This window comes from Castanea sativa, chromosome 4 (assembly GCF_040712315.1).
Source record: "Castanea sativa cultivar Marrone di Chiusa Pesio chromosome 4, ASM4071231v1".
Lineage (NCBI taxonomy): Eukaryota > Viridiplantae > Streptophyta > Magnoliopsida > Fagales > Fagaceae > Castanea > Castanea sativa.
Window position 1 is genome coordinate 47004671 of NC_134016.1, and position 13186 is coordinate 47017856.

Genomic DNA, 13186 nt, shown 5'->3' on the forward strand with positions numbered 1-13186 from the left:
TTAACCCATTCTATCAATCTATAGAAACCAGCCCAAAGCATTGGAAGCCTGGAAAGTGGAAACAATATCTACAAGGCCCAAACTATATCCAGTTGGCTGCACTCCTAAAGAGACTATGCTAAAAATCCAAAGCCTTATCATATGGGCCCAAAATTTGGACTTCCGGGTTCGACCAGCCGGCCCGGTTTTAAAACAACCATTAACGCAGACACACACAGAGGTAGCGAGGGTTTAACGTTTCTTGCACTTTGTTTGTTCCTTGGTTTTTGGTGTAGGGGTTTGTTACTTTTTGTTTGTGAGTGTAAACGCAGATTTTATCAAAAAGATGCCTCGTACAACCACATTAGAGTGCCCTGGTTGCCCTTCTCTTCGAGCTCTAACCTTCGACGCACTTGGTCTCATCAAAGGTGAATTTTTTTCTTACACCCTTTTGTAAAAAGCTTGTCTTTTGGGTTTTATAGGCTTTATTTTGTATTTATATATCTGGGTTTTTGATGCTTTGCTTGGTGTTTATGTCTTTTTTTTTTTTGGGGTAATAGTTATTGAAGCTAAGGTTAGTCAAGGAGGGGCTCCTAGGGTGGTGGAGAGGTGGGGTGAGCTGGACTCATCAAAATGTGTGCTTGCTGCTTCTATCAATGACCGTAAAGATGACCCGGTATGTGTTGGATGTTACAAATTGTTTGAGTTTGTTGAATTTTGACTTTCAAGCATCTGTGTTGTTGTTGGCAATAGGTTTCAATTTTTTTTAGTGTTTGGTTTTGGTTCCAATTGTTAGTTTAGAGTATGGTTTGTTGAAGCTTCCATGTCCTATGGGTTAAATGTAGAATTGGGTGTGAGAATTGGGTGTACAGGATTTTGTGTAGAAATGAATATTGCATTTGTAAGCATCTTTATCTTGGTACTTGGTAGTAAGTTTTGATTTCAGTTGGGTTTCTTTTGCTGTTGACACATTCAGTTTGAATGCTTGTTATGCAGCTAATGGAGTTTAATTAATATTGCCCCTAGCGTAGTAGAATTCATTGGGTGCCATGCTTCATGAAAAGGTGGCCACTATTTTGAATCTGCTATTCACCATCTTCTTGGGGCCAACACTTATTTTAAATAAAGCATTAGTAAGTTAAACAAATAATATGAGCCTTTGTGGTTTGAGTTAAATTTTGCAATGGGTATTACGAATTGAGTTTGTAATTGTTCACGAAGTTTGGGACTTCAAGCATTGTACTTAATTGCCATTGTATGTTCTGTTTGTTTTCTGAAGAAGTAAGAGGCAACTTATATGTATCATCCTTTAAGAGAAACAGGTTCTAATATTGGTTGCAACCAGTTGATTGGATGCTCTAGTCATTCCCTTGCATATATCTGGTTATAATGCATAATGGCTTGCTTGCCAAAGAGCAACTTGCGAGTCTCACTTATTGCCTAAATAGAAGCTTTTAGCTTGAACTAGGGCAATTTATCCTTTTGTTTTACATGTGTATGAATTCAGATATTCTATCAATCTTTTTCTTAAAATGTAATTAAGGCCATCAAATCCTTTACTTTGCAGAAGTGTTTTTTTTTTTTAATAATTATTATTCTTTTTCTCTTGCAGTTATTAGCAGTGGCAAGAAAAACTGGTACGGTGAGTTACACTCTGGGACTTATGAATATCTGGCTGCATGTTTCGGTTTTCAAGTTTGACTGTTAGTTATAGGCTTATTGAAGATCCTATTCAATATTTGTGCTCTTAATGTATACTACAGATTGAGGTTCTCAGTGCAATTAATGGGGATATTCGTTTCACGGTTTCTAATGCTAATGAGGATGGTCCTAGACCTGAAGATGATGCTGTTGTTGGGTTGCATTTATTTGCTGGACAGAAATTGGAGTTGACATCCAGGTACTGCAATATCGTTGTTTTTTAGGCTTTGCCACCTGATTCCACCATAGGTGCTTACATCTTTGATTTCCAGCTGCATTCTTCCCATATGCATACAGCTTCTGATCTTTGAATTTATTGTTAAATTCTAGGTCTTGTACTTTGCTTACTTGTACAACAAAAGGAAACACAAGCATGAGGTCCATTGAAGTTACTGATTCACCTGCAGGTTCTGCTTCTATTGGTTCGTCAAATACATGGAGTGTATGCAGTTCTGGCAATATCTTATGTTCTAAAGTGGATGGAAGTGAAAAATATGCTATATTTGGAGGGTGAGTACTCTCGAGATGCACAATCAGAATTTATAAGCTTGAGAATTAAGTCAATTGTCATTCCGTAGTGGGATTTTATGGTGTGTACTAGCTTATTCATATATGAAATAATGGTTTTCTTGTTTTCCATCTCAGAAAGGGTGTTGAAATGAACATGTGGGATCTTGACAACTGTACTAAAATCTGGGCTGCCAAATCTGTGAGCCTTTCCTTTATCTGCTAAATCTTAAAAGAAATTCACAAATTAATTTTCTTTAACATGCATTTTGTCGTTGCATTTATTTAATAGCTTCTACTATATGCAGCCTCCTAAGAACAGTCTTGATATTTTTACCCCAACTTGGTTTACATCATCAACATTCCTGAGTAAGGATGATCACCGCAAAATTGTGGCTGGCACCAACAGTCATCAGGTAATCTTTCATTGCAAATTCTTCTTTCATTTTGGACTGAATAACTGGATATTAGTAACTTCTGAAAATGCAACATTCATACGGATTTTTTTCTCACTTCCTACTGTCCTTTGAGCATGTATTGCTTGATGCTGACTGGAATTGGGGTTTTTTTGTCTACTTGAATTCTCTTCAATTGAGATATCGTCAGATGTTATGTCACGAGAGAGAATGCCCATGTTCTACATGTTATTGATCATGAGCCATTAAACTAACAATGACTAATAACACACCTAGGATGAAGTATAAAATTTTTTCTTCTTTCAATTGTATCCTTGGTTAGTTTTATGATATACAAGTTATTCTTAGTTACTTTTTTTTTAAAATTGTTAGTTTCTTATTTTTTATAGAACTTGGAATGCTTTCTTATCATTTTGTCTTTGCTGGTATCTTGGAGGAACCACAATTTCTTTATTACCTTATCTCTAGAAGCTCTATTGTAATCGTAATCATCTAGCCACTCAAAAACTTCAATTCATTTTTTTTTTCATAACAGGTTCGCCTCTATGATATTTCCGCTCAACGAAGACCTGTTATCTCATTTGATTTTCGGGAGACGCCTATCAAATCAGTAACTGAAGATTTAGATGGCTATACAGTCTATGTAGGGAATGGGTCTGGTGACCTTGCTTCTTTTGACATGCGCACAGGTGAACTGTAGTTCCATCATGTTGTCACATATTTGATATTTTATTTGTGTGGAAGTCTGGAGGATACATTTGACATTCTCTCTCGTGTAGTGTATTTTGATAGTGTAAGTGTTCTGTTTATTTACTTAATTAGTTTTCATCAGTAGAAAGCCTTTGGTTATTAAAAAGAAAAATGGAAAAAAGAAAAGAGCATTGCCTTCCTTTGGTACTGTCTGGCTAATTTAGATTGGCAATTATCATTTAAGGTGATCAAGTCTTATATGCGGGGTTTCTCTATGTTCCTGTGTGAGCGGGTGTGCAGGCATCTGGGTTCATTCATATATATTGCTAAATGCTTGCTCCACCATGTATCTTCGGGTGGGGATATACAAACTGATAGACATGCCCTTATGTTTGTGTTGATTTGTGGAAAATGTTTTTCTTATGGTCCCGGCATGTGTAATGTGGTTAGTCTGGCAAAAACGTAATGCCTGTATTTTTGAAGATAGGCGAGAACTTTGGAACATCTAAAATGTTTACTTTTTTGTACTCTGTTTCTTTGGGCTCGTGTTTGGGGGTGTACAAATGTACTGTTGTATCTGATTTTTTAGTTTCTATTTCCTTTAGTTCTTGATTTTCTTGTATTGGATTCATTGTTCAAAGTGTTCACCATCGTGAACATGATGTTCAATTCTTTTCAATAAAAGTCCTATTACTTATCAAAAAAAAATTTTAGATCCAAAAGATGAGGCATATAATACTTACGAAATATACAATGGTTTTCTTTTAGCTTCATTTCAATTGTTTGCTTCATGTTACATGCATCAAAAATTTTGTGTTAAGGGGTCATATCTGGGAAGAGCTTGATCACCACAGGAAAACACCTAATTCAGTATCGAAATTTTAATGCAATAGAGAGTGCCTTTTGTAGAAATTAATATTTTTTTTCAAAGTAAATTGTTAATGCACAATTGATTGGCATATGACGTTTAATGTCTGGACATAGGTCCTTTTTCAAGTACCGTAGGTATTCAAGGGTATTATTCATTTTTAACACTGAAAATTGATCCCGTCTTACTCCAAGGTCTACTTAGGATTATTGGTTACTATTACATATTTTTGGATTGAGGTTAATTGAGTTGCATTAAATTGGATGTGAAAATTGATTTATTCTTGCATTTAATTCATATTTATTGAATGATTTGAGATTCTTCTCTCTTGTAACTCCATAAATGATGAAAGTATCTTTTTACAGGAAAATTATTGGGGTGCTTTTTGGGCAAATGTTCTGGAAGCATCAGATCTATAGCCAGGCACCCAGAGCTTCCAGTGATAGCATCTTGTGGTGAGTATGTTGTATTGTTTTACCTTTATGTTAATTTGCATTGGAACTCATTCTGACATACATACATACTCACAAAACACCATTTGCACACGCACACGCACACGCACACGCACACATACACACGCACATCAAGAGAGAGAGGTCTGTAGTCTGAGTTTCTTATTGTGTGTGCATATCCTCTTTTTCTTTCTTAGTTTATACTCAATCACTTGCTATATTACCTCGTAAGCAATGAAAACCTTTTATTCTCGTATTATTGTTATTTTTTTTTCCTGAAAGTCATTTCCTGTATTAATATTCTAATTAAAAGAAGGGTGTGTGCAGTTAGCACTTCATCATGTGTGGGTTCACTTAATTTTATGGAATCATCCTTTAGCCTTTTGAGGTTAAGTTTGTTTGTCTTAGGACCAATTTTTCTTGACCATCAAAACTGAGAACTTGACTAATTTCTAGGACTGGACAGTTATCTACGCTTATGGGATATAAAGACTCGGCAACTTCTGTCTGCGGTATGTTCTTATACTTTATGATTATGAAGAGTTGTTAGAATTTCTTGCTGAAAGACAGGGCTGAAGATATGTGCTAGTTTTAAACTCTTATAGTTATTTTTTGGCCTTACTAGAGTTACATTTTTGTAGCTTGTTACTCATTGTTTTAGCATCCCAAATTTTCTTACCTAATGCTCAAAACTCTTTGTTCTACCTTGAGGCCAAGAACAAATCTAGGCTGTGGTAGAGATGAGTGAATCAGTGACATAGCTTTTTTGCATTCAATGCTAAAAAATTGTTGTTCTAACCATTTGATCTTTTATTTTATTTTATTGAAAGGAATCAGTAAATCCATTTCTGAGGGTTTCGCAAATTCGTTGGATATTATGTTAATGAAAATTGAAGTTTTTTTCTGCTTTCATTGATAGACTCAAATGATTGAAGCTACCATTCATTTGAATATTGTATAAAGTGAGATGCTGCCATCAGCACAGTACTTTGAATCTAAAAGGGACATTAGTAATCTGCATGTGATGAATCCAAGCAAGATGGTCAATTAACCTGATGGCATAATGTTGAAAACATTGAGCAAAAAGGTTTAATGGTGAATGTATATATTTAAGTGCATTAATCTTATGCATGGTGCACTCATATACTTGGCTGTAAAGGTCTGCTTAGGGATGGTGCAGTTAAACTTTTGGCTGGAAAGGTCTGCTTTCCAATTGAAGCCTAAGCATTCCTAAACATGCACTGACTCTTGGTCCACAAGCCTAATGACTGCCCCTTATTTGGACCTATGTATTGCTATGAGTTTCATTGTTTGAATCTGTGGCCCTGACACCTGTGAGGTTGACACTTTTACAGAGCTCATGCATGTATTGTAGATAGTCTTTTCATTTATGATTTTATAAGCTAATGCGCTACACTGCATAAATTTCCATCATCTTATTTTTATTGTCTTCATCATGTAGGTTTTCCTGAAGCAGCATCTTACAAATGTTGTCTTTGATTCCAATTTTGCTGATGAAGGTTAGTTTTCTGTTTTTGTCTTGTCCGTTATGGACCAAGCCAATAGTATTGTTTCTTGTACTATGATTATTCTATTAGTGGCATGTTACATTTCGTGAACAAGGAATGATTGGGGGGACAGGTACCAGTAATGTAGTTTGAAGCAATTTATTGTTCATATGATCTGAGTGATTATTCTAACACTGGGCTGGAGCTAATGAGCTTTAGCTCAAATGACACATGCTCCTCCCTCATTAGTGGGATGGAGGGTAAGGTAGTGAGTTCAAGACTCACGAGATGTGTATAGCTTACCAATGAGGAAAGGTCTTATCACTTTGCCCCCACCCGGGATGCCTCAGCAATAAGGGAGAGTGCCTGGATAACTGTAAACCCAGAAGTCTTTGATTCAATTCCTAGCTGAGGTATTTTGCGATTTACTTGATGCCTGCTCAGTGGGGGTATGTAGGCATCCTGGGTTGACCCCTCAGTGGTGGTCCCACTGGCCCATACCTTGAGGGGGTTCCTTGTCATAAAAGAAAAAAGAAAAACAAAAGGTCTTATCCTTTATAATGAAGTTACTAAAAAACAATGCAAAAAGTTGACTTTTACTTCAGTTGTCAATTTAGTTCTTAAGATTTATTTTTATTATTTTAGTCCCTCGCTATGTCAAAATGATTCAATCTGGTACTTCTGTGTTGATTTTTTTTTCCTTAACTACTACTCATCAAATGACAAGATCTATTAAACGGGGCAACCATTGAATGTTTTCAGTTAAAATTTGAATGAAGGAAAAAAAAATTTTAAATGCAGTCATTTAGTAACAAATTTGGATGAAAGGACTAGATTGACAAAAATTAAAGCTTAGGGACTAATTTGACAATCGAAATAAAAGTAGTGGAGTAAATTTAATTTTAGCCCAATTTTATTAAAAGAGGGTTTTTAGGGGATCAAATATGCTTTAAATTTGATAGGGATATATGACATCTGACTCCAGTTTTTGAAGTTGCTCGACCCTGAAGTTTGGTACACTTTTTAGTTTACATGATGGTTACCTTAATTGGTCCTCTTATGCAAAGCTAGTTATATAATATTATAATGTCAACATTAATCCACACCTACTAATTATACATTCCTCATTCTTATGAGCAGAAGTTAAACCTTCTGTAACAGCAGATCTACCTCTAAATGCTGAAAAAATTGCTAATGAGACTGAAATCAGAGATGAGGAAGAAACACTGCCTGTGAAAAGAAAAAAGGCATCAAAAGAAGATGAAAGAAGGAAGAAGAAAAAAGCAACGAAAGAAAATGAAGGAAACAAGGTCAAGGAGGCATCAAAAGAAAACGAGGGAAGCAAGAAGTTAAAATCCAAGAAAAGCAAAAGATCAAAATGTGAGATTCATGATGAATCATGATTCAGATTTATTACGTGAGCATGCTTGTGTGTAAAATCCAAAGCGCTGGAGTCAAATGTTGACATGCATTATGACTAAAGAAGGTATGGTGAAAGAAGCCAAAGATTGGAGTGCGCGCAGTTGGTGTGTGTCCTATTTTTGCAGGAAGAAAGACATTAGGAGTACAGGAAGCCTTCATGTATCATTAACGTATGGGCCAGGGACGGAGGCATTAATTGACCAGGGGGGCAATGGCCCCCCCTAAATTTTTTTTAAAAATATATTAGTATAAATATATATGCATTAATTTTAGCAATTTTATTCTATAAAATTACATTTTCCCCTCTTCACAATATCATTGATCCTTTTTAGAGTAACGTTACAGTTATAAACTTATCTACAATATTTTTATAAACTGTTGATGTACAAATTCTTATTGGTTCGCATCTGGGCCTATTGCTTGCATCACTTTTTTATTTACCAATAATCATTCACTATATCAGCAATATAATACTTCTAGCACTTTCCTCATTTTAAAGGCCATTAAAAAATTTATAGATTTAAAATCTAAAACAATATATACTAGCTCAAAAACATTTGTACAACAACAAAAATCACCTATAGTAAAGCTAAAAAAAGTTAAGTTTAATTAATCAATTTTACTCAAACAAACAATTGGCCTTTTAAAAAGTATTAAATAGAATAATTTTGTCTTTACCCAATAAATGCACATATTAAAAACTAAAAAAAAAAAAAAAAAAAGTCGCCGAACTAGAGGTCAGAGTCGCCCCCTTCACTTAAAATCTTGAAATCTTGGCTCCGTCACTGGTAAGGGCGGATGTTTTTGTTATTTATTCTGCTAGGAGGTGAGACTAAGAAGCAAGTAGATGACCATATTGTAGCAAAATGACAATGTTAATTTATTCGGTTTGTGGACCTGTTTTTCTTATTCCTGACTAGCATGGGAAAGTCCAGAAATGAAGTTTTGTTTTCTTTTGTTTTGAAAGAGATAGTTATGCTTAATCAGTGACTGGTTAACGCAAATTAACATGAGGATAATGAACTAGTGGACGAAGTTAATGCTTCATTTTGATTGAATTAAAACAATGACTTATCCTCTTGCTCATTAATGCCCACCATCCAAATTTCTTTTCTTACTACTAGTCTTATTGAAGCAACTGGTTGGTGATGTATTGTGCCCGGAGCTGGAAATGGATATCCAATACACTATACTATGCCGGCCTGTTTGATGCATAGGTTTTCCTTTAGGACATTTTCCATTTCCATTGTATTCACGTTGATAATCTACTAAATGCCAATGGTAGGAGAAAGTATTTCATGTACCGAGCGTATGAAACATTTGTCTCACTGACAAGTGAGTCTCAGTGAGACAAAAGCCTCATGCACCCGGTGCGTACAAGACTTTTGACAGTGGTGGATATCTTGTTAAATGGGAGCTCTCTAGCATGTCTGCAAATTGAATCTTCTAAACAACCGACTCTTCTAAACATCCGTACCTTTAGCATTCCAGTTAACCACTTTTGAAAAAACCCTACATCCAATCCTTTATTCCATTTAAATATTCTTTATTCATTTATGTTATTATTTTCTTAATCCAAATTGGGGGAGCAACATATGAATTATTACCACAGCATTTTACCTCATCAGGCATTTACAAAATACCACAAAGAGAACCTCTCCCTGAAGCTAAAACTTCATAGTTCTTCAATATGCCTAAATCCCCCCAAACTTGCCAAGTTTGGTCCCCAACAAAAAAAACCCCCTCTAAGATCATTTATTGAAATCAGTTACTGCATGCACATTGTGGGGAAAAGAAAGGTCGCTGATGATCAGAGGATTCACTTTCCACAGATTTTGGCTTCACCATCTTGAAGTTTGTAAGGATTGACTTCAGGTGTGGAACCTTGCTTTTGGGCAAGAGTGAGGAACAAGCAATTAATCACAGCACTTTGGATGCATAGCATCTAGAATAGTTTCCTTGCTAATGTGGAAATCGATCTAACATTTATTTGAATAACATGATTGCTGCATCACCAATTACAAATTTGGAGCTCTTACTCTTATGAGGTTTGTCAACTTCCACATTTTAATTACGAAAAGCATCAGTACAAATAAAGATAAAAAAAAGACATGCTTTACTGAACAGTCAACTGCTCAGCTATGCTACAATAGCAGTACAAGCACAAGAGTATATTGCATCAAATAACACTACAAGCAGAAAGCAAAGCGGGGGAGAAAAAGATTGCAGCATCAAATTACTGAGATGTAGATTCCTCTTTCTTCTGTGACAAGTACCTATCAAAAAGAAAGCACACAAAGGGTCTGTTTGGATAGAACTTATTGCTGAAAACTGAAAACTGAAAATACTGTAGCAAAATAATTTTAAAATGTGTGAATAGTACCGCGGGACCCATTTTTAATGAAAAAGTGACTGAAAAGTGAAATTTGTGGGTTCGTAAACAGTGCACGGATGCACTGTTCACGGAAGACAAGTCAACATCTGCGGCTTGGAAAAAAAAAAAAAAAGGCTTGAAACGCAAAACGCAAAACGCAAAACGCAGCCCCCTTTTCAGTTGAATCCAAACACATTCAAAATATCAATTGGGAGTGCTGAATATTTTCATTAGTGTAAAAACAGTGTACAATTCAAACTGTCCCTGAGCTTGCCAAGAGCCTAATGGCTTAATGGTACTGTCTAGTCTCCTAAGTAGGGAGAACCTAGTTTTGAGTCCCCCTACCCATTTGTAGTAAGCCAAAAATAAAAAAAATAAGAACACCCTGTCCCAAGACCTGGCACAAAGTGGTGGATGAAGCTGGAATATGTCTCAGACTCTCAGATTCAAATTTCACCAATCAAGATCATTTTAAAAATATTTGTATGATGAATGGGTAATGCTCTTAAGAGGAAGGTCATATTAATGTCCATATCTTTTGGAATGTTCAAGAAAATGTAAAGCAATTGAAAATTTGAAATCACCATCAAGGCATCAACTGCCACTGATACTAGATAGTGCTGATTCTGATGAGATTTCTTTTATATAAGCAAGTATAAGGTATTATATGTAACTCTGAAAAAGAATAACACAAAGGCACCACTATAATTTTATTCAATTGTTTCCTTTATGGGCCACCATAATGAAACCAAATTCCAAACAGTCTCTCTTAAGCTATCAAATGAATGGTGACTTTGATGCCAGCAGGTTAAGTAGACCCTGGGTCCTCATTTATAAAATAAGTAGTATATTTATCTTATTCAATCCACATTCAGAGTATCTCCAATTATAGCAAGAACTTATATAACATGGGAAAAACATCTTTCTCAAACACCTCTTAGTGAGACAGAATTATATCAGAGAAACAGAGGTAGTCCAACTCTAATCACAACTCAGTAAAACTTACCCTTGGCCCTTTGCCCATCGTGAGAGTTGATAGAGCTGAACGGTCTCATTTGAGACATGGCATGCTAGAAGTAGATAGTTGCGAGGCTGTACCATCCATGCAAATCTCATGAAAAGTGCCGAGTAGATACACATAGCTACAAGCACCAACATTAAATGTGACAACAAAATCTAGACCATAACAAAAGAAATCGACAAAAATGCAAACTCTTTCCAAAAACCAGACATGTTCAACCTCCTGTCATGTTGCCGGAAATCAATTCTGGAGGTTTATTCATATCTGCCAACCCCTGTCAAATCCACATAACATTGCATTTCAGATGACCATCTGTGTATTCTAATCACACAACTATTAATAATTCAATCGATTAAAAGAACACATGAACATTCATTTGAATTGCTGCATACTCTAAAACCCATTTGGCGAAAAATTCAATCTTGATCACATCATCAGCTAAACAAACAAAAAATTCAATATCTACACTTAAACAGAAAAACCACAGAATCAAGGAGTCAAGAACATACAGCAGCGACGAAACCCCAATTAGCAACAGGTCCCCAAAAGTGAGTTGTTTTCGGACCAACCGGACTGTTCCAGAATGCTCGGAACGAAGCCATGTATGACCAAACCCTGCTTCAAATAGCACTCTAAACAGTCAAAAATTTTTAAAAAGTCAACAACCCAACATTGATAACTATCAAAATTTTACAAATAATGACAAAAATTCAATACCCAATTGCATAACTTTTTTTCTGGTTTTCAAATTTAAGCAACATTTTACATGTTAATTTAGCTTGAAACCAAAACTTTCCCTACAAATGTAACAATCTAAAGTACTAAAAAAGAAATGAAATTTAGGGAAAATGAAAAAAAATAAGCAACTTTCAAAGAAATTAGAGCTGGGCAGTTATCAAAGATGCTAAATTTAGAGATTTAATACAAAACTAATCGAAAAAAATATAGAGAAATTAGATTAAGATTGAGCTCCCTTTACCTAAGACCCTAATTTCCAGAGTATTCACAATTAAAAGTTCGATGATGATTATGATAGATTGATGATGTGTGTGTTTGAGAGATACCTGAGAAATCGCCGGGGAAAGTAGTGAGATCGCCGATTGGGTACAGAGAGAGAGAGAGAGAGAGTTTGGGTATTAAGGTAAAACGAAACGTATCTCTTTTTTGGATCTAATATGTATGAAAGACAGAGGTTTTACTTTTGCCCAATCATGTGAAGCCATGTGGCTATTTGCTGATATAAATATACTGGTAAAGATCAAGTTTTTCTGTCAAAAAAATAAATAAAATTGAGAAACATCAAAAAAAGAAAAGAAAGTAAAGATCAAGTTTTCTCCAATAATATAGTATAAGTTTTTTTTTTTTTTACAAGAATAATATAGTATTAAGTTTTTTGATGAATGAATGATATAGTATAAGTTGGGTCTAATTTCTTCTCAAAAAAAAAAAGAAAAAAAGAAAGAAAAAAAAAAGAGTTGGGTCTTAATTGTGTGCATTCATATATTTGCTTTTGCTGTAATTAATAGAAAAATAAAACATATTAATTACTATATGAGTGATTTTTTTAATTTTTAAAATTTATAGTACATTAATAGTTGGGATTTGGATTTTTGAATGTCTATATGCTAATTAGTTGAATAACAAGATTCTTTAAAAATGTACTTTTGAAACAACAATAGGCATAAAATGTAAGAGAAAAAAGAGATTTTTTTTTTTGTTGAGAAACCAGAAAAAAGAGAATTAAGTGCTATATCTAAGGAAGCATAACAAGTTTATTGTCTTAATATAAGTATATTAGGGGTTTATTGACTTAATTCTTCCTAACATATACCCAAATACTCAATATTAGGGATTGTGTTTTTCCTAACATATAGTCATTGTAAATTTTTTATTAGCAATAAAATTTCTTCTAGTTTCATTAAAAACAAAAAAGCCTTATAAATTGATGCGTAGACTTTAAACCAAAAAAGAAAAAGAAAAATAATTTTGTTTTATGATGTTAGAGCATTCACATTAGTCTCATCAATTTGATATTTCAGCAAAAATTTACCTAAACTCAAATGAAATAAGCATACATTAGTTTCACTAAATTAACTAAAGTTTTTAAAGATGATAATCTCATTGGTACATGTAATGAGCCTCTATTTACATTTCATTAAATTTCGATGTTGATAAACTATTGAGACTAATGTATGTATATAAAAATAATAGATAGTTTTGGCTATGGCAAAACTCAAAAGGGGTATCG

General features: G+C 34.5%; 2 protein-coding genes across 4 annotated transcripts; one reads left to right on the forward strand and one right to left on the reverse strand.

Moving 5' to 3' along the window:
• Positions 1 to 222: 222 nt before the first annotated feature.
• Positions 223 to 7933, forward strand: LOC142630453 (ribosome biogenesis protein nsa1-like). The gene is made up of 12 exons (XM_075804450.1): positions 223 to 407; positions 540 to 655; positions 1592 to 1621; positions 1743 to 1879; positions 2011 to 2190; positions 2326 to 2389; positions 2496 to 2603; positions 3139 to 3292; positions 4527 to 4616; positions 5070 to 5125; positions 6076 to 6133; positions 7262 to 7933. The coding sequence occupies exons 1-12, from the start codon at positions 326 to 328 to the stop codon at positions 7522 to 7524; spliced, it is 1338 nt and encodes a 445-aa protein (XP_075660565.1). The 5' UTR covers positions 223 to 325; the 3' UTR covers positions 7525 to 7933.
• Positions 7934 to 9506: 1573 nt separating this feature from the next.
• Positions 9507 to 12151, reverse strand: LOC142631291 (mitochondrial pyruvate carrier 1). 3 transcript variants are annotated; one of them, XM_075805430.1, is made up of 5 exons: positions 12003 to 12151; positions 11448 to 11553; positions 11158 to 11212; positions 10924 to 11059; positions 9507 to 9819 (listed from the first exon to the last, which is right to left on the reverse strand). In XM_075805430.1, exons 2-5 carry the CDS (start codon positions 11538 to 11540, stop codon positions 9780 to 9782), a joined length of 324 nt encoding a protein of 107 aa, XP_075661545.1. In that variant the 5' UTR covers positions 11541 to 11553; positions 12003 to 12151; the 3' UTR covers positions 9507 to 9779. The 3 variants fall into 3 exon arrangements, with proteins under 3 accessions (XP_075661545.1, XP_075661546.1, XP_075661547.1); XM_075805431.1 differs by having other exon boundaries at positions 11448 to 11570; XM_075805432.1 differs by having other exon boundaries at positions 11448 to 11556; positions 12003 to 12082.
• Positions 12152 to 13186: the final 1035 nt, after the last annotated feature.